Raw genomic sequence first — 22,509 nt, forward strand, 5'->3', positions numbered from 1 at the left:
AGCTCAGGACAGAAGCGGCTCCTGTCCAGGCATAAATGGTCCGTGGACTTTGAGCACATTTCCCCTCTGCATGGACCTGTGTGGGACTATTTCAGGAGAATAGGCCCTTGTTGGCAGACTACAACCATTTCAGTTGTGCGGCAGAGAGGTGGGTGTTTGATGTTTGACATTGCTTTGACTATTAAATATGGTCTTCACCTACCCACATCAAGGGCCTAAGGACTGGTGGTTCCACTCAGGTCACCCAAACACCCGTGACAGGAGTCCAAGGATAACTGGCATCCCCTAGTCCTTACAACCAAAAACATTGGGGGACCATGGTCCATCTTCAGAACCCACCCACCTGTACACACTACGGAACAGAGACACGCTTTCCTCAGAGACATGTGGGGGATGATTCTCAGCCCACTGCCTTATTCAGAGCGTGACAACCTGCTGCAACCAGATACCAGTACCTACACCAATCACCCCTGCCACTCTAAGACTGTAGGATAGAACCTGTAACACACACTTAATGATCAGCTACCTGGACACCTGAGCTGAATTCATACTAGAAAATTGAATGGACTCTTAGACTGATAAACCTAATAACAGCTCTAGGCACCTGGAGACAGGATGTCAGAGCTCCAAAGGTGAACATGATGAAGGTAGCTCGCTCAAGCCACCCATCTGGGCATAACAAAACCAAACAAAGAAAGAAGCTACGACACGGTAAACAAACATAGAACAAACTAATACAATAACTTACAGATGGCTGGGGGACAACAGCCAATATCAAGTCACATAAACAGGCCATGATCACCTCAACAAGCTCTCAAAAGAAAGACTCAAGGGATCTTCTATATGAAATTGCCTTCCTGGAAATACCAGAGGAAGAATGCAAAAGATGAATATACAGAACCCTTCAAGACATCAGGAAAGAAAGGAGGCAATATGCAGAACAAGCCAAGGAAAATGCAGATAAAGCAATCGAAGAAACTAAAAAGATTATTCAGGAACATAATGAAAAATTTAATAAGCTGAAAAAATCCATAGACAGACAGCAATCAGAAACTCAGAAGATTGACAATAAAATTACAGAAGTAGACAACTCAGAAGAAAGTCAGAGGAGCAGAATTGAGCCAGTGGAAGGCAGAATTTCTGAACTTGAAGATAAAGCACTTGGCACTAAAATATTTGAAGAAAAATCAGATAAAACAATTTTTTTTAAAAAAAGAAGAAGAAACATTAAGAATCAAGTGGAACTGTATCAAGAGAAATAACCTACGAGTGACTGGAGTACCAGAACAGGGAAGGATAACAGAAAATACAGAGAGAATTGTCAAAGATTTCTTGGCAGAAAACTTCCCTGATATCATGAAAGATGAGAAGATATCTATCCAAGATGCTCATCGAACTCCACATAAGGTAGCTTTTAAAAGAAAGTTACCAAGATATATTATAATCAAACCTGTGAAAACCAAAGTAAAGAGAGAATTTTAAGAGCACCTGGGGATAAACGACAAATCACCTACAAAGGAAAGCCAAAAAGAATAAGCTCGGACTACTTGGCAGAAACCATGCAGGAAAGAATACAATTGGATGACTTAAAAAAAAAAAACTGAAAGAAAAAATTTGCCAGCCAAGAATTATATATCCAGCAATACTTTCTCTCGAATATGAAGGTAAAATTAGGACATTCCCAGATAAACAGAAGTTTAGGGAATTCATAAAAAAACAACCCAAAACTATAGGAAATACTAAAGGGAGTTCTTTGCTTAGAAAATCAATAATATTATGTATCAACCCAAGACTAGAATATTGGGCAGAGCAATCAGAAGTAAAAGCAGACAGGGAAATCACAAAAATAAATCAACATGAAAAAACACTCAAAACTGGGAAACAGCGATGTTATTATGTAAAAGAAGACAACATTAAAACAATAAAGAGGGACTAAGAAATGTAGTCATAGACCTTCCATATGGAGAGGAAGACAAGGTGATACAAAGAAATAAAAGTTAGGTTCAAATTTAGAAAAATACGGGTAAATAATAAGGTAACCACAAAGGAGACAAACTATACTAGACATCAAAATAAAATGCAAGAAAAAAATACAGACTCAGCAGAAACAATATTGACAATGACAAATATGAGGAAAGGACAGTATATAAAGATAATATACTCAGCACATAAAATTCTGTGTGTCAACAACACACAAAAAAATACATCAAAGTGATAGCACTAAATTCATGCCTATCCATAATTACACTGGATGTAAATAGACGAAATGCACCAATAAAGAGATAGAGAGTGGCAGAATGGATTAAAAAACATTATCTGTCTATATGGTGCGTACAAGACACACACCTTAGATTTAGAGACACAAATATGGAAAAAAAATCAAGCAAACAATAATCAAAAAACAGCGTGAGTGGCAGTATTAATTTCTGACAAAACAGACTTTAAAGTTAAATCCATCATAAAGGATAACGAAGGATACTATATAATGATTAAAGGGACAACATACCTGGACGACATAACCATATTAAATATTTATGCACACAATAATAGGGCAGCATGATACATAAAACAAACTATACCAACATTGAAAAGTGAGATAGCTCCACAATAATAGTAGAAGACTACAACACACCACTTTCGGTGAAGGATAGGACAACCAGAAAGAAGCTCAATAAAGACACGTAAGATCTAAATGCCACAATAAACCAACTTGACTTCATAGACATATACAGAACACTCTACCCAATAGCAACCAAGTATAATTTCTTTTCTAGTGCACATGGAACATTCTCTAGAATAGACCACATATTAGGTCATAAAGCAAGCCTGAGCAGAATCCAAAACACTGAAATATTACAAAGCATCGTCTCTGACCATAAGGCCATAAAAGTGGAAATCAGTAACAGGAAAAGCAGGGAAAAGAAATCAAAACACTTGGAAACAGAACAATACCCTGCTCAAAAAAGACTACATTATAGAAGATATTACGGATAGAATAAAGAAATTCATAGAATCACATGAGAATGAAAACACTTCCTATCAGAACCTTTGGGACACGGTGAAAGCAGTGCTCAGAGGTCAATTTAAACCAGTGAATGCACACATACAAAAAGAAGGGCCAAAATTAAAGAATTATCCCGACAAATTGAACAAACAGAAAGAGAGCAACAAAAGAAACCCTCAGGCAGCAGAAGAAAACGAATAAAAAAATTAGAGCAGAACCAAATGAAAGAGACAACAGAAAAAACAATTGAGAGAATTAATAAGACCAAAAGCTGGTTCTTTGAAAAAATCAACAAAATTGATAAACTATTTGATGAACTGACAAAAGAAAAACAGGAGAGGGGGCAAACAACCCAAATAAGAAATGAAATGGGTGATGTTACAACAGACCCAACTTAAATTAAAAGATTCATATCAGATTACTAAGAAAAATTGCATTCTAACAAATTTGAAAACCTAGAAGAAATGGATGAATTCCTAGAAACACACTACCTACCTAAACTAACACAGAGGAAGGACAACTAAATCGACCCATAACAAAAGAGATTGAAAAGGTAATCAAAAAGTGCCCAATAAAAAAAAATCCCTGGTTCGGAGAGCTTCGTTGCAGAGTTCTACCAAACTTTCAGAGAAGAGTTAACACCACTACTACTAAAGGTATTTCAGAGCCTACAAAGGAATGGAATACTCCCAAACTCGTTCTATAAGGCAACCATATCCCTGATACCAAAACGAGGTAAAGACACCACAAAAAAAGAAAATTACAGACTTACATCCCTCATGAACTTAGAGGCAAAAATCCTCAACAAAATTCTACCCAATAGAATTCAACAACATATTAAAAAAAAAATTCACGAAGTGCGATTCATACCAGGTATGCGGGGATGGTTCAACATTAGAAAAACAATTACTGTAGTCCATCATATAAATAAAACAAAAGACTAGAATCACATAATTTTATCAATTGATGCAGAAAAGGCATTTGACAAAGTTTAACACTCATTCATGATAAAAACTCTCAGCAAAATAGGAATAGAAGGAAAATTCCTCAACATAATAAAGGACATTTATACAAAGCCAATAGCCAACATCTTCCTATATGGAGAAAGTCAGAAAACATTACCCTTCAAATCGGGAACCAGACAAGGATGCCCTTTATCCTCACTCTTATTGGACATTGTGGTGGAGGTCCTAAACAGAGCAATTAGGCTAGATAAAGAAATAAAGGGCATGTAGATTGGCAAGGAAGAAGTAGAAGTATCTCTATTTGCAGATGACATGATCTTATACACAGAAAACCATAAGGAATCCTCAAGAAAACTACTGAAACTAATAGAAGAGGTCAGCAGAGCATAAGGATACAAGATAAACTTATGAAAATCAGTTGGATTCCTCTACACCAACAAAAAGAACATCGAAGAGGAAACCACCAAATCAATACCATTTACAGTAGCCCCCAAGAAGATAAAACACTTAGGAATAAATCTTACCAGAGATGTAAAAGACTTATACAAAGAAAACTACAAAACACTTCTGAAAGAAACCAAAAGAGACCTACATAAGTGGAAAAGCATAACTTGGTCATGGATAGGAAGCCTTAACATTATAAAAATGTCTATTCTACCAAAAGCAATCTAAAGATTTAATGCAATTCCAATCCAAATTCCGGAAACATTTTTTAATGAGATGGAGAAACAAATCACCAACTTCATATGGAAGGTAAAGAGGCCCCGAATAAATAAAACATTAATGAAAAAGAAGAGCATAGAGGTATGCCCTACTCTACCTGATTTTAGAACCTATTATACCTCCACAGTAGTCAATATAGCCTGGTATTGGTAAAACAACAGATATATAGACCAATGGAACAGAACTGAGAATCCAGATATAAATCCATTAACATATGAGCAGTTGATATTTGACAAAGGCCCTGAGTCAGTAAAATGGGGAAAAGATAGTCTTTTTAAAAAACGGTGCTGGTATAACTGCATATAGATTTGCAAAAAAATGAAACAAGACGCATACCTTACACCACGCACAAAAATGAGCTCAAAATGGATCAAAGACCTAAATATAAAATCTAAAACGATAAGGATCATGGAAGAAAAAATAGGGACAATGTTAGGAGCCCTAATACATGGCATAAACATACAAAACATTACTAATAACGCAGAAGAAAAACCAGACAACTGGGAGCTCCTAAAAATCAAACACCTATGCTCATCCAAAGGCTTCACCAAAGAGTAAAAAGATTACCTACAGACCGGGAAAATGTTTTTACCTAAGACATTTCCAATCAGCACCTGATCTCTAAAATCTACATGATACTACAAAAACCCAACTACAAAAAGACAAATAAAGCAATTAAAAAATGGGCAAAAGATATGAATAGACACTTCATTAAAGAAGACATTCAGGCAGCTAACAGATATATGAGGAAATGTTCACGATCATTAGCGATTGGAGAAATGCAAATTAAAACTACAATGAGGTTCCATCTCACTCCAACAGGGTTGACATTCATAAAAACAACACAAAATAATAAATGTTGGAGAGGCTGTAGAGAAATCGATTTGGCATTTCCTTAAAAAGCGAGAAATGCAACTACCATACGACCCAGCAATCCCATTCCTCGGAATATATCCTAGAGAAATAAGAGCCTTTACAGGAACAGATATATGCACACTCATATTTATTGCAGCACTGTTTACAATAGCAAAAAGATGGAGGCAACCAAGGTGCCCATCAACGGATGAATGGTTAAATAAATTATGGTATATTCACACAAAGAACAGTGATGAATCTGTGAAACATTTCATAACATGGAGGAACCTGGAAGGCATTATGCTGAGTGAAATTAGATGCAAAAGGACAAATATTGTATAAGACCACTATTATAAGAACTTGAGAAATAGTTTAAGCTGAGAAGAACACAGTCTTTTGTGGTTATGACGGGGGGAGGGAGGGAGGGTGGGAGAGAGGTATTTACTAATTAGATAGCAGATAAGAACTACTTTAGGTGAAGGGAAGGACAACACTCAGTACAGAGGAGGTCAGCACAACTGGACTAAACCAAAAGCAAATAAGTTTCCTGAATAAACTGAATGCTTCGAAGGTCAGCGAAGCAGGGGTAGGGGTTTGGGGACCATGGTTTCAGGGGACATTTAAGTCAAATGGCAAAATAAAATCTATTAAGAAATCATTCTTCATCCCACTTTGAAGAGTGGCGTCTGGGGTCTTAAACGCTAGCAAGCAGCCATCTAAAATGCATCAATGAGTCTCAACCCACCTGGATCAAAGGAGAATGAAGAACACCAAGGACACAAGGTAATTACAAGCCCAAGAGACAGAAAGCGCTACATGAATCAGAGACTACATCATCCTGAGACCAGAAGAACTAGATGGTGCCCGTATACAATCTACAATGACTGCCCTGACACGGAACACAACAGAGAACCCCTGAGGGAGTAGGAGAACAGTGGGATGCAGACCCCAAATTCTCATAAAAAGACCAGACTTAATGGTCTCACTGAGACTAGAAGGACCCCGGTGGTCATGGTCCCCAAACCTTCTGTTGGCCCCGGACAGGAACCATTCCCGAGCCCAACTCATCACACATGGATTGGTCTGGACAGTGGGTTGGAGAAAGATGCTGATGAGGAGTGAGCTACTTGCATCAGGTGGACACTTGAGACTATGTTGGCATCTCCTGTCTGGAGGAGAGGAGAGGGTAAAGGGGGTTAGAAGCTGGCAAAATGGTCACCAAAAGAGAGACTGGAAGGAGGGAGCAGGCTATCTCATTGCGGGGAGAGTAATTGGGAGTATGTAGTAAGGTGTATATAAGTTTATATGTGAGAGACTGACTTGATTTTTAAACTTTCATGGAAAGCACAATAAAAAATATTAAAAAAAAGAATGACAAAACAAAAAACAACGCCATCAAAGTAGAAATCAACAGAAGAAAAAGCAAGGAAAAAAAATCAAACACATGGAAACTGAACAACACCTTGCTCAAAAACTACTGGGTTACAGAAGAAATTAAGGATAGAATAAAGAAATTCATAGAATCAAATCAGAATAAAAACACTTCCTACCATAACCTTTGGGACACAGCAAAAGCAGTGCTCAGAGGTCAATTTATAACAATAAATGCACACATCCAAAAAGAAGAAAGGGCCAAAAGCAAAACATTAATCCTACAACTCAAATAGAGAGCAGCAAAAGAAGCCCTTGTCGCCAGACGAAAGAAAATGATAAAATTAGAGCAGAATTAAATGATACAGAAAATAAAAAGTAATTGAAAGTGCTAACAAGACCAAATCTGGTTCCTTGAAAAGATCAACAAAATTGATATACCACTAGCCAAACTGACAAAAGAAAAACAGGAAAGGAAGCAAATAACACGAATAAGAAATGAGATGGGCAATATCACAACAGACCCAACTGAAATTAAAAGAATCATAACAGAATACTATGAAAAACTATACTATAATAAATTTGAAAACCTAGAGGAAATGGACAGATTTCTAGAAACACACTACCTAACTAAACTAACACAGAGGTAGAATAACTAAATAAACTTATAAGAAGAGATTGAAAAGGTAATTAAAAAACTCCCAACCAAAAATATAAAGTCCAGGCCCGGACGGTTTCACTGGAGAATTCTACCAAACTTTCAGAGAGGTATTTCAGAGCATACAAAGGATGGAATACTCCCAGAATCATTCTATGAAGCCAGCATATCACTGATACCGAAACCAGGTAAAGACACCACAAAAAAAGAGAATCGCATACCAATATCCCTCAAGTGGGGTGCAGAACTCAAATTCTAGTAAAAAGACCAGACTTAATGGTCTGACTGAGACTGGAGGGACCCTGGAAGACATGGCCCCCAGACTGTCTTTTAGCCCAGAGCTGAAACCATTCCCAAAACCCACTCTTCAGACAGAGATTAGAATGGAGTATAAGACCTAAAACGTTGCTTGTGAAGAGAGTGCTTCTTAGCTCAAATAGATTAAAAAAAAATTTTTTTTAATAGATAAAAAAAAATACATTAGACTAAATGCGTATCCTCTGTCCAGAAGAGAGATGAGAAGGCAGAAAAGGACAGGAGCTGACTGAATGGACACAGGAAATCCAGGGTGGAAAGGAGGAGTGTGCTGTCAGGTTATAGTGAGAACTAGGGTCACGTAACAAAGTGTGTATAAATTTTCATATGAGTAACTAACTTGAACTGTAAACTTTTACTTAAAGCACAATAAAACAAAAAAAAATTCACAGGATATCAGTGGAAGACAGGCACGCTCACGATCTAGGAAAAAAAAACAACTATTTTATAAGTCAGGATCCTCATAAAAAACCAAGTGAGGCATATTTGTACCACTACTTACCAACATTTTTCATATAACAATACTTGTTTTTAATATTTCATGCAGTGTGATTTAGTCATCTAGTGCTGCTATAACAGAAATACCGCAAGTGCTTGGCTTTATCAAAGAGTTTATTTTCTCACAGTCCAGTAAGCTAGAAGTCCGAATTTGGGGCGCTGGCTCCAGGGGTAGGCTTTGTTTCTCTGTTGGCTCTGGAGGAAGGTTCCTCTTATCAGTCTTCCCTTGGTCTGGGAGCATCTCAGCACAGGAATCTCAGGTCTAAAGGATGCACTCTGCTCCCGGTTATATGAGGTCCCTCTGTCTCTCTGCTCACTTCTCTCTTTTATATCTCAAAGAGATTGGCTTAAGACACTATCTAATCTTGTACATCTCGTAAATATAACTGTCATTAATCCATCTCATTTCATCACAGTGATAGGATTTACAACACATAGGGAAATCACATAAAATGGTGGACAGTCACACAGTACTGGGACTTATGGCCCAGCTAAGTTGACAAGTATTTCTGGGGGACACAATTCAATCCATGGCCCAGTTCAAAGTCGCCACCTCAGTAATGCCTTTTCTGACTCCACCAGGCAATTTTTCCATCCTCTGCACTTCTTAAAAAATTTTGGTCTTGACACTACTCTAGAAATTACAAGGATTATGATTTGACTGTGTTTGCATCTCTGTCCTTCAAGAGACTGTAGGTCCCTTGAGGACAGAAAAACTTATATGCCCAAGTACTGTATGTCCAATATCTTTCACAATGATTAATAATGTATGCTCATTGTATTCATAAACATTCATTAAATGTGGGTTCAAAAGTTGATGAGCAAAGTAATATACACGACAAACTGGATGGGATGCAATAACCTAGAATTCCAAGGTCAAGATCTCTGGGGCTTTAATTTAATTTGAATGGCAAGAGGGAGAGAGAGAAAGAGAGAGAGGGAAATCCACACGCAAACTCACATTCTGCAAGCTGAGCTGGAGCTGTTGTTTGTAGGGGAGGAAGTCCTGTGTAAGCTCCACAGTCAGGCTGTTGGAAATGAAGAGGCTATGAAGAAAAGCCAAGACCTAGGGAAAATGTGTAAAAATAGCTTTAACACTGGCACCTTCTCATTAATCAAATAAAGGAAACATGAGCACAGAAATAAAACTCCACACAGTGTTTACCCAGCACAGTGTTAAAAGCACTCATGCAAACACAAGTCCACACATAGCTATTTTCATAATAGGTTAAACATTTTCACTGGGCTTGGTTTTTAAAAATAAGTACTAACAAATTTGATCATCCAGATCCTGTTCAGATAGCATGCAAAGCCATTCATACTTTGGGAATTATGGTACTGGACTGTGTCTTTTCTCTCTATATGTTCAACACTGGCAGTAGGAGATCAATAAATGTTGAATAAATGGATAAGTAAATGGATAAATGAATGAAGTGAGATTCTGTACCTTAATGAAGACTGTCATAATGCTAAAAGATCAATGGAGTCTGGACCAATTTTCATATTAGCCATGTTTGGCGGGGGGTGAAGACATACGAATGATCAATAAAATATTTTTAAGTACAAAATGTTCAACCTCATTAGACATCAAATACACACACATAAAAAAAGATACTATTTCATCTATCAAATCACAAATATTTTAAAAAGAATACTCAATGTTGGCAAAGGAAGAATGTAATAACCAGTTACCGTCAAGTTGATTCTGACTCACAGCGATCCCATATGTTTCAAAGTAGAACTGTGCTCCACAGGGTTTTTGATGGCTGTGATCTTTCAGAAGTAGATTGCCAGGCCTTTCTTCTGAGGCACCTCCAGGTGAATTTGAACCACCAACCTTTCGGTTAATGGCCAAACACTTAACCATTTACACCACCCAGGGACTACAAAATCTAATAGGTAGTAGTAAAAATTGCCCTAGGCTTTATAGAAAGCAAATAGGTAAGCACATATGAACCATATAAACATGTATATTCTCTCTCTCTGGAGCCCTGGTGATGCAGTGGTTAAGAGCTTGGGCTGCTAACCAAAAGGTCAGCAGTTTGAACCCACCAGGCACTCCTTGGAAACCCTATGGGGCAGTTCTACTCTGTTCTATAGGGTCACTATGAGTTGGAATTGACTTGACGGCAATGGGTTTGGTTTTTTGGTTCTCTCTTTCTACACACACACACAGAACACCAAGTGTAGATGTATGTGTGTTTATATACATACACATATACAAAAACTATGTACCTATACACATGCATGTACATGTACTGCATATATACACATAACCTAATCCAACCCATCAATAATTCCTGTCAGTTTGTCTCCGAAACGTATTTCTAATCCAGCCATACTTTTTTGTTTCCACTATCACCACCTTAAATCAAGCCAACAACTTCTCTTGCCTGGATCACTGCATTAGCCACCCAATTGTTTTCCTCACCTCCACTTTTGGTCCCTTCCAAGACATTCTCCACAAAGCACAAACTGGCTCATGTCATACCCTGCTTGACACCTATCTTAGTTATCAGGTACTGCTATAACAGAAATACCATAAGTGGATGGCTTTTAACAAACAGAAATGTATTCTCTCACAGCCTGGGAGGCTACAAGTCCGAATTCAGGGCACCAGCTGTAAGGGAGGGCTTTTTCTCTCTGTTGGCTCGGGGGGAAGGTCCCTGTCATCAATATTCCCCTCATCTAGGAGTTTCTCAGTACAGGGACTCTGTATCCAAAGGACATACTCCGCTCCTGGCTCTTCTTGCTTGGTGGTAATGAGGTCCCCCTTCTCTCTGCTCGCTTCTCTCTTTTATATCTCAAAAGAGATTGACTAAGGTACAACCTAATCCTGTAGATCATGTCCTGCCTCATTAACATAACAGCCGCTAATCCTGCCTCACTAACATCATATAGGTTAGGATTTACAACACATAGGGTAATTACATACAATAACAAAATGGAAGAAAACCACACAATACTGGGAATCATGGCCTAGCCACATTAACACACACTTTGGGGGGACACAATTCAATCCATAACAATATCCATCAGTGGTTTTCTACTGCACTTACACTAAAATCCAAACGCCTTATCATGCCTACTGGTCCTATGCCTGCCTATCAGAAATCATGTCCTGCCACTCTTCCTTTCTCTCACCAGTTATCTAAAGACACTACTAGTCTTCTTTTCATTCCTTGAGTATGCTGTTATTTCCTATCTTAAGGCCTGTGCACATGTGTTTCCTCTTACTTTCCTTTCCCCACTACTCATACGCCTGCTTCTTCCCTTCCTTTAGACTTCCGATTAAATGCTGTCGCCCCATAGGGTTTCCACGGAGCTACTGGTGGATTCGAACTGCCAACCTTTTGGTTAGCAGCCGAGTTCTTAACCACTGCACTACCAGGGCTCTATCACCTCCTCAGAGGTCCTCCTAGACCACCTGATCTAAAGTAACTGTCCATTCTAGTTCTCTATTTTAGCCCCTTTTGGTTTCCTCCATAGTCCTTTTCACAACCTTCAATTATTTTATTTATCAGTGTCCTGTTTTCCCTTCCGTCTATCCCACAATAGTGCAGGCTTCATAAAGACAGACACTGAGTCTGTTTTGTTCACTATAGGATCCCCAGTGTATAGCACAGTGCCTGGCACATAATGAGAACTCAACAAATGTTGAATGAATGTATAAAACTTGTTTTCTCATACATATATACAGATAAATATATACAAACGTGAGAGCAGATACACATGTACACAGATATACACAATCATGTACAATAATATATATATGTTGACACACACATGAACACAAGTGCACACACATCCAGAGGAAGAGATGATAGACATATAATTTGGAAGGAAATCTGCTACAATACTAACAGTGATTGTCTCTGTATAAGGTATTTGTTTTTCATTTCATTATTCTTATAATTTTTCAAACTTTTCACGATAATTATTTTTACAATAAAAAATAAATTTGTTAAATTTCAACGTACTTGTCAAATTAAACTACATCATCTTCTTTATGAATTAAGGAGGTTTAAGATGAAATAATTACAGACGACAGAAGCAAAAATAGCAGAATGAAAAGTCGATGAATGCAAGGTCCATGAGTTCCTAGCATGGTGCCTACTATAAGATGGATACTTTCAGAAGGTTTTCTGAAAGCAAGAAATGCAAAGAGGGGAAAGAGGTAAACAAAGGGTGAAAGAGAGCTAAAGGCAGGAAGAGAGGGAGAAAAAGAGAGAAAAATGGGGGAGGGAAGAAAATTAGTGAGAAAGCAATAGAAACATAAGCCATAAGATTCAGTATGCTTACTTTCTTGGTATTATTAATCACTGATGATTGGTCAAATTCTTTGAGACTGCAATTTTATGGTCAAGTTTCTCCACATGAACGCTGCATTTGGAAGTATTTTTAGCTGGCATTTGGTAAGTATTATTAGACCGTTCATCAACAGATAGAACTTACTGGCTCCACAATGTTGAACTTTTTGGACTCCTGAACTTCCTGGATTTGATAAACATAATCAAGAGAGGATTCAAAGAAATTGTGTCTCTCCTTGTCCACCTGGAGGTCTGCCTGTAAAACAAGAGCAAGAAATGTCACACATAGACACAGCGGTTCACGCAAGTCAGTGCTTATAGACTCAACAAAATGTCAGCAAAACAGCAGAATTTAGCAACCAAGTAGTGGTCCTATTCCTTTATTTTACAAAAGGCTGGAAAAACAAAGTTTATGGACCCAAGGCTACATGCCTCATTCTTTTTATTGATTCACTGATTGATTGTGCTTTAGGTGAAAGTTTACAAATCAAGTCAGTCTCTCATAGAAAAAGTTATATACACATTGCTATGGACTCCTAGCTGCTCTCCCCCTAATGAAACAGCACATTCCTTCTCTCCATTCTGTATTCCCCGTGTCCATTCAACCAGCTCCTGTCCCCCTCTTCCTTCTCATCTCGTCACCAGACGGGAGTTGCCCACATAGTCTCAGGTGTCTACTTGAGCAAAATGTCACTCCTCACCAGTATCATTGTCTATGTTATAGTACGGTCCAATCCCTGGCTGAAGACTTGGCATCAGGAATGGTTCCAATCTTGGACTAACAAAGGGTCCGGAGACGGTGACTGTTAGGGTCCCTCCAGTCTCAGTCAGACCATTAAGCCTGGTCTTTTTATGAAAATTTGAGATCTGCATCCCACTGTTCTCCTGTTCCATCAGGGATTCTCTCTTGTGTTCCCTGTCAGGGCAGTGATCAGTGGTAGCCTGACACCATCTAGTTCTTCTGGTCTCAGGCTGATGGAGTCTCTGGTTTCTGTGGCCCTTTCTGTCTCTTAGACTCATCTTTGCCATATGTCTTTGGTGTTCTTCATTCTCCTTTGCTCCAGGTAGGATGAGATCAATTGATACATCTTAGATGGCCACTTGCTAGCATTTAAGACCCCAGATGCCTCTCACCAAAGGGGGATGCAGAACGTTTTCTTACTACATTTTGTTATGCCAATTGAACTAGATGTCCCCTGAAACCATGGTCCCCAGACCCCCATCCCTGCTACTCTGGTCTTCAAAGCATGTGGCTGATATTGACTGTTATCTCCAAGCCATCTATAAGTTATTGTATTAATTTAGTTTGTTTGCTCACTGTGTCCTAGCTTCTTGCTTTGTTTTGTTTTGATATATCTGAGTAGGCTACTCCAGTGAGCTAACTTGATTATTGGAGCCTTTGAAGCAGTAATGTCCTGTCACCACATGGCTAAAGCTGTTATCAGGTATATTAGCCTAGGAGTCCACTCATTATTCTTGTATAGATTCAGCTCAGGTGTCCAGGTAGTCACCTAGCATGTGATGCACGCTCTCACCTACAATCTTAGAGGAGCAGTGATGATTGGTGTATGCATAGGTTTCTGGATTCAGCAGGGGGTCATACTCTGAGGAAGGCAGGGGGTGACAGCCTTCCCCCGAATATCTTTGGAGAAGACACATCCCTGTCCCCTAAAGCACATAGATGGGTGGGTTTTGCAGCCAGACTATGGGCACCCAGTGCTGTTGGCTGTAAGGACTGGGAGGCACCACTTATTCTCAGACCCCTGTCACAGGTGGCTAGGTGGCGTGGGTGGAGCCACCAGTCCTCAGGCCCCTGATGTGGGTAGGTGAGGACCCTGTTTAATAGGCAGAGCAGTATGAAATGTCAAAAACCCACCTCTCCACCACACAGCTGAAACAGTTACAGTCAGACCTGAAACACATTCACTCTTGCAATATAACAGCAAGATCCTAGCTGCTGAAATCGGGCCACCTGGGTCCATGCAGGGGTGAAAAATATTCAAAGTCTGTGGACCGCTTGTGCCTGGACATGAGCCACTTCTGCTCTAATTTTCCAGATTAGAGGACCCAGCAGATTATTTTTCCCCCGTTTCTTTATTCGTTCCTTCTCCAAAGCAGGGGAATGGCTCAGAGACTGCAGCAGAACCTATTTCAGGCTCAGGGAAATCAACTGTCCCTGAAGTCAGATGGTGCAGAGGGAGGAGGAATCAGATAGATGGGAGAGAGTTCTTTCAAATGGAGGCACTATTAGATCCCTGTGGTAAATGAGACAAAATCACATGGGCTGAGAGTGCTGTTTATTTGCTGATTCTGGAGGTGTTCGTAGATTCTGTGCACTGGCTCGGCCCCGCTGCAGTGGCACCAGTGGATTGGGGCAGCGCCACTTCACTTGCCTTCTTTCGCTGAAGCAGCTGCATCCCGGGAAATTCGGGCTGAGGGGTGTCGGTTCCTGCCAAGTAAGGTCCAGCAATTCTTTGCTGCTTCTGCACCGTGTCTCCCTCCCCGTCACTCAGTCCGATTTCTTAACTTTGCCTTTGATGTTCAGGGTTCCTAGCTTGTCATATATATAATTGATTCGCTTGTTTTGGGGGGTCTTTGTTGTAAGAGGGACCACCAGAATTGTCTGACTACTCCGCCATCTTTTCCCCGCTCTCAGCTCATACTTCATTCAACAAATGCAAAGGCTGTCTTTTTGCTCATCAGGAAATATACCAGGGACATCTACATGTACAGCACCAAACTGCTAGGATCCTCCAGAAACTTTCATAGCAAAAAGCTTCCAAAACAAAACAAAGTTAAGAACTATGTCACGGGTCCCCAAGGTAACCCCAAGTTTTGGTAACTCATTAGGAGGACTCACAGGATTCTGCAAACAAACTCATGGCTAAAAAGCATTACAGTGAAATGATGCAAAGCAAAATCAGTAAAGGAAAATGTGTATGGGACAAAGTTCAGAGGAAACCAGCTTCAGGTTTCCTCTCCAAGTGGTGTGAGAGAGCACAAAGTTAAATCCTGTAGCAGTGAGTTGTGGCAACACGTGTGAAATATTGTCTACCAGGAAACCTCATTAGATACTGTGTGTTCAAGATTTTATTGTGGGCTGGTTATGTAGCAAGGAGGCTTGGTTGCGCAGTGATTAAAGCAATTGACTGTTAACCGAAAGGTCGGTGGTTCAAAACCACCAGCAGCTCCATGGGAGAAAGGCTTGGCAGTGTGATTCTGAAGAGATTTACAGCCTTGGAAATCCTATGTGGTCACTATGAGTTGGAATTGACTTGACAGCCAGTGGGTTTGGAATCATGTACACACTCTCTGCCCAGCACATATAAAAATTCCAGACTCCCAGAGAAATTACTCAGCATAAACCACATTGTTTGTACAAACAGCCTAGACAGAGTGAGTGACTCTTGACCATTTAGAGAAACTTTTACATCAGTGTAAGGAATTGTTTACCAGCCAAGTTTCTAGACAGGAGCCAAAAACCAATACTGTAAGCAGGCCTTTCTAAGGATAGCAGTCTCAGGCCTGCTATGTTAACTCTTTTCTTCACGGGAACCCAGGCACAGAAGAGACAGAAAAGTAGGGAAACAAAGGTGTGCAAAAAGAAAATGGCAGAAGACCCCAGAACTAGTACTTCATTGCAGTTTATGAAAAAGAAGTAGCCCTCCTCATTTTCAGTACTAACTTCATCCACCAGTGAGGCTCTTGACCCATCACCTTCAAGCACCTGATGTGATGGAAACCCACGAAACCAAGGGTTAGAGGATAAACTCCAGCTCTGCTACAGTCTGTGTGACCTTGGACAACATGGTTTCTAAGAATGTTTACATCTCATGTCTATGATTTTTCCATCAGGTATCTCTTTTCATACTTGAATCTTGAATATTTCCATCTTTTACTGGATTCTTCACAAGTTAATTCCTTCCTTCCCATCCCCAGTATCACTCTTCTCTTCCAGACTCTCATTATTTCTCCCCTCTATCATTGAAAAGGTACCCTGGTGGCACAACGGTTAAGTGCTCGGCTGCTAACTGAAAGGTTGGTGGTTAGAACTCACCCAGCAGCACTGCAGGAGAAAGACCTGACAATTTGCTTCCATAAAGATTACAGCCAAGAAAACCCTATGGGGCACTTTTACTCTGTCACAGGGGATCCTTGTGAGTCAAAATAGCCTCGATGGTACCCAACAACAACAGATCATTGCAATAGTTTCCTAAACTTGTTGGCCTCCTTTTAGTTTCTCTTTTGTCTAAGTCATCCTACAACTTCAACCAGTTGAAGATTCCTAAAATAGAGTTTTATTCATGTCACTTTCATGCTCAAAAGCCTTCAATGACCCCCAGCTCCACCAGAATGAAATACAAACTCCACAATATGGCCTCAACCTGCCTAATGCCATCTTGTCTTTCACTACCCTCTGATAGTAACACAATTATGGCCAAACATTTCCCAAATATACTCTTTGTTCTCCCGCCTTGGAGCCATTGCCCTCCACTTGAAAGGTCAATTTCCCCACTTCTACTTGTCATACACTTTATTCTTGAATGACCTCATCAAATTAGAAGGGCAGATTTTGCCACAAAGGCAATTTCCCACATCCAAATATAAATTTTCTATTCTCCAAACTCATCTCCACCACCAACAAGAGCAGCACATATGCTTACGGTATATAAAAAAAATTCTACTTGTGGTAGAGTCAGGTATATCCTTGTCTTAGCATCCCAACTGGACTACAAGCTACAAAAAGCAGAACATATGTCTTATTTTCTCTGTAGTCTTGTTGCACCCAGCATAGCCTGTGGGGATATGGTCAGCACTAACCAAATACTGGCTTATTTGAACTGAAGCCACTGCAAGTTCCATGCAAGCTGTAATCCCAGTGCAGGAATAAAACACAAAACAAAAGCTAATGCTGCGATATCTCAGGGGAAATCAGTTCCTGATCTACCAAACGCAACACTAATTTAACGGCATCTAGAAATCTGGAATCAAAGGTCTGAAGAACTGAAAGGGACTCTGGAGGTCACTGAGTTCTATCCACTCCTCTTAAAAGCAAGAGAACCGAGGTCAAGAAAGGGTATCTTGTCCACGGTCAGACTGTGAGTTAGTGAGTTACTGGAGGAGCTGGCTTGAGAACCCAGGGCTCCTAAGTCCTACACAATGGTTTTAACTGCGTGTGCTACCACACGTGGTTCCCTGCTCAGACAAAGTATGGGGAAAGCCTTGCAATGGGAAATTGCCACTCTTTCCAAGCATACCTGGCAGTGGATGAGAAAAGAACAGACTTTTTTGAACATACCTCTTGTAACTGGGATTCTTTCTTTTTGGAAGATAGATGCAAGTGGCGGTCCAGCAAAGAATAAAATCTCTCACCATCCTTTTCAAATTTTTTTTTCCGCTCCTAGACATGGGAGAGAAGGTACAGATTAAGATGTCTGTAGTTTTAACTGTTTGCTCAAAACTGAGACAGGATAAGACAGTGTCTTGTTCTCTGTGGCCAACCTCTCTAGCTCCTGGGAGGAGTGGGGAGAGGAGCAAGAGAGAATTTGCTTTTGCATTGGTCTCAGCAGTTTCAATTTCCCTGAATATAACCCCAAACCGTCCTCCCTACACAAAGGGCAATTGCTCTGGATAAAACTGAAGTCTATGGGAAATGCTGCTCAGAGAATGACACTTAAAAAGGGCCTCTAATGCCAGTTACCTTTTGTCTCTTCAGTATTTTTCACAATCATTCAAATTAAATTACAAAAAAAAGAAAAAGGAACCCAGGAGTGAACTAAATACGTGTCTTGAAAAGGTCGATATACTATGTATTTAGACAGCCTAATAATAAAACATTTTCAAGGCAATAGGAACCTGGGGCTACCTCTGTGAACAATGAGTTCTTTTGTGGTGTTTAAGGATTTCATTACTGCATATTAAAACCTGATGTTAACGACGACAGGACGACAGGAAAAAAAGTAGCAATGTACAAGCAAAAACCACATGCATTCTGTTTCATTCGTTTGGAGGTTTTGGGTCATGGTTTCATGGGACATCCCACTTAATTGGCCTAATAATGTGTTTAGTGCTTTTGTTCTACCTTCTAGTTCGTTGTGTAGTGCCTGGGGTCTTAAAAGCTTGCGAGCAGCCATCCAAGGCATGGCAATTGGTCTCTATTCACCAGGAGCAACAGAGAAAGAAGGAGAGTCAGGAATAGGAGGAGGATTTTTTTTTTTTATGGAATGTGGCTAACTGCCTCATGAACAACTGCCTCCTTTGCCATGAGACCAGAAGAACTGGATGGTACCTGGCTACCATTACTGAACATTTTGATGAAAGATTCTATAGAAGAATCCTGATCAAAAGGGGAAAAATGCAGAACGCAATTTCGAATTCTAACAGAATCCAGAATTTCTGGAACCCTGGTGGCTGAATGAACCCCTGAAACTATTGCCCTGAGAACATCTTTAAACAAAAAATGTCCCCTGAATTCTTCTTAAAACCAAACAATAGTTTAGCTTAACTAGTAAAAATGCCTGCTCTTTTAAGAACGATCTATATGGGATCAAATTGATAATAGCCACTCAAAAGATTAGATAGATAGGAACTTTAGGGGGCAGAGAGTTTATGTTAATGGGAGAGGAACAACTCAGAAAAGGAGGGTGAGACTGGTTGCACAACTCAAAGAATGCAATCAATGTCACAAAATTGTACATTTAGGAACAGTTAAAATGGTGCATATTGTGCTGTGTATATTCTGTATAACAACAAAATTTTTTTTAAATGCTGATTTTAAAAATGGAAAAAAATCCTTCAAGGTTTAGCTGGAAAGCAAGAATTTAATTAAGCTCTCTGCCTCTCAGCACAACCGAAAGTCATACAGCCTCAAAAGGAGCACTAACAATGCTCATTTGTCACAGAATACTGCTGACACTCTGCAGTCCTCTCAGCACCATGCTGGGAAATCCTTGCAAAGGGTTTGTGTTCTCTCAGAGGAATTCCAAATTCACTGAACACCCACAATGAGCTGGGTACTAGAAAATGCATAGCAAGGCACACATAGAAAAAAAGAAAAAGGAGAAATACCTCACCAATGGTTTATTTCTACACATAATCTGTTGTGGGCAGAAAGCCAGGACAGAACTGAGTAACCTCTGATCTGGAGGGAATGTGCTTTTTCCCAGAGTAATTCTTTTTTTTTTTTTTTAAGGAGGGAAATCAGTAGGGAGGAAGCTAATATTAACTGAGGCCTACATCAGGCCAGGCACTGTGCTAGGTAGGTACTTAAAACCCATTACCTTACTTAATTTTCACATCCCTGAGAGGTAGATATTTGTTAATCCGATTACAGATGAGGAAACTAAGGTTTAAGTAAGATGAACTAATTTGTCCAAGGGTGTACAATATACAGATCTATCTGACACATTCCATATAGTCAAATATTGCCCAAATGATCATGGCAGGAACAATACTCAGGAGGCTTATAGATAATCAGAACACCTTGTGAATAAAAATCAAGTAGGTCTATAGCCCTAGGCCCAGCTCAGATACCAAAACGCAGGATGTGGAAATTTTCACATAAATGATAAAGAGTAACACAAACTGCTCCACTAGCTACTGAATCTATTTTAAAAAGGCAAGTATCTGAAGAGGGCAAGGGAACCAATAAATTTCAGTGACTTCTCTAGGAGCAGATAAAGTTCTGTGTATTGCTTTTTCCTCCACTAACATTGTTCTAAGTAACAGCTTAATGAGATATAATTTACATATGAAATTCACCCTTTTAAAGAATGTACAATTCAGTGGTTTTAACTATATTGACAAAATTGTTCAACCATCACCATTATTTAATTCCAGAATATGTCCATCAAGTCAAAAGAAACCTCATATTCATTAATAGTCATTTCCTCATTCTCCCCATCCTGAAGCCCCTGGCAAACACAAATTCACTTTTTGTCTCTACACATCGGCCTACTCTGGACATTTCATATAAGTGGTTTTGTGTCTGGCTTCTTTAACTTAATTTTTAAAGTTTCATCCATATTGTAGCATGTATCGGTACTTCATTACCTTTTATGAATGAATAATATTATATTGAATAAATATACCACATTTTATTTATACATTTATCAGTCAATGGACATTTGGGTTGTCACCATTCATTGGATATTATGAAGAAGGCAGTTTCCCTGGGTAGTAAAAATGGTTAAGCACACAATTAGTAGCCGAAAGTTTGCCAGTTTGAAACCACCTCAGGAGCTTTGGAAGACAGGCCTAGTGATCTGCTTCTGAAAATATATTGAAAACCCTATGGAGCAGTTCTACTCTGTAACACATGGGGGGGCCATGAGTCAGAATCAACTCAATGGCAACAAAGAGCAGCAACAACACGAAGAAGGATGCTATGAACATTCATGTACAAAATTTTGCACAGACATTTGTATTCAATTAGTTTGGGCATATACCTATAAGTGAAATTGCTAGATCATATGGTAGCTCAGCATTTCGCAAGCAACAGAACTGAAGAAAAAATTCATGCCTCGGGTTGCAATATTGAAGGATTCTATGCGGAAAATATAAAATGATTCAGGAAGCATCAAAAGAAGATGGAAGGATTACACAGAGTCACTGTACCAAAAAGAATTGGTCAACATTCAACCATTTCGGGAGTTAGCATATGATCACAAACCGATGATACTGAAGGAGGACGTTCAAATGGCACTAAAGGCATTGGCAAAAAGCAAGGCTCCAAGAATTAATGGACTACCAATTGAGATGCTTCAACAAACAGAAGCACCTCTGGAAGTGCTCACTAGTCTAGGCCAAGAAATACGGAAGACAGCTACCTGGCCACCCAACTGGAAGAGATCCATATTTGTGCCCAACCCAAAGAAAGGTGATCCAAGAGAATGTGGAAATTATAGAGCAATATCATTAATATCACACGCAATTAAAATTTTGCTCAAGATCATTCAAAAGCCATTGAGCAATACATCAACAGGGAACTGCCCGGAGTTCAAGCTAGATTTACAAGAGGAAGTGAAAGAAAGTATATCATTGCTGATGTCAGATGGATCTTGGTTGAAAGCACAAAATACCAGAAAGATGTTTACCTGTGTTTTACTAACTACGCAAAGGCATTTGACTGTGTGGATCATAAAAAATCATGGATAATTTTGTGAAGAATGGGAATTCCAGAACCCTTAACTGTGCTCATGAGGAACCTGCACATAGACCAAGGGGCAGTCATTTGAACAGAATAAGGGGATACTGTGTGGTTTAAAGTCAGAAAAAGTGTGCGTGAGGGTTGTATTATTTCACCATACTTATTCAAATTGTATGTTGAGCACATAATCTGACAAACTGGGCTATATGAAGAAGAACACAGCAACAGGTTTGGACGAAAACTCATTAACAACGTGTGTTATGCAGACGATACAAACTTGCTTGCTGGAAGTGAAGACTTGAAGCACTTAACTGATGAAGATTAAAGACTACAGCTTTCAGTACAGGTTACATCTCAACATAAAACAAAAATCCTCACAACTAGACTAATAAGTAACATCCTCATGATAAACGGAGAAAAGATTAAAGTTGTCCAGGATTTCATTTTACCTGAATGAACTATCAATGCCCGTGGAAGGAGCAGACAAGAAATCAAACAACACATTGCACTGGGCAAATCTGCTGCAAAACACCTCTTTAAAGTGTTAAAAAGCAAAGATGTCACTTTAAGAACTAAGGTGCACTTGACCCAAGCCATGGTATTTTCAATTACTTGATATGCATGCGAAAGTTGGACAATGAATAAGGAAGATCAAAGTAGAA

The 22,509-nt window shown here is 39.5% G+C and overlaps 1 protein-coding gene across 2 annotated transcripts in view; it reads right to left on the reverse strand.

Annotated features, from left to right (window-relative positions):
• The window catches only part of OPHN1 (oligophrenin 1), a 558,532-nt gene that overhangs the window by 244,115 nt on the left and 291,908 nt on the right, over window positions 1-22,509 (reverse strand). For both annotated transcript variants that reach the window (XM_064278400.1, XM_064278398.1), the window contains exons 6-8: window positions 17,999-18,100; window positions 12,845-12,955; window positions 9,351-9,455 (exon numbers count right to left, since the gene is read on the reverse strand). In XM_064278400.1, the coding sequence (XP_064134470.1) occupies window positions 9,351-9,455; window positions 12,845-12,955; window positions 17,999-18,100 (318 nt within the window). The remainder of the gene's footprint in view (window positions 1-9,350; window positions 9,456-12,844; window positions 12,956-17,998; window positions 18,101-22,509) is intronic.

Source organism: Loxodonta africana, chromosome X, assembly GCF_030014295.1.
Source record: "Loxodonta africana isolate mLoxAfr1 chromosome X, mLoxAfr1.hap2, whole genome shotgun sequence".
NCBI classification, from domain to species: domain Eukaryota; kingdom Metazoa; phylum Chordata; class Mammalia; order Proboscidea; family Elephantidae; genus Loxodonta; species Loxodonta africana.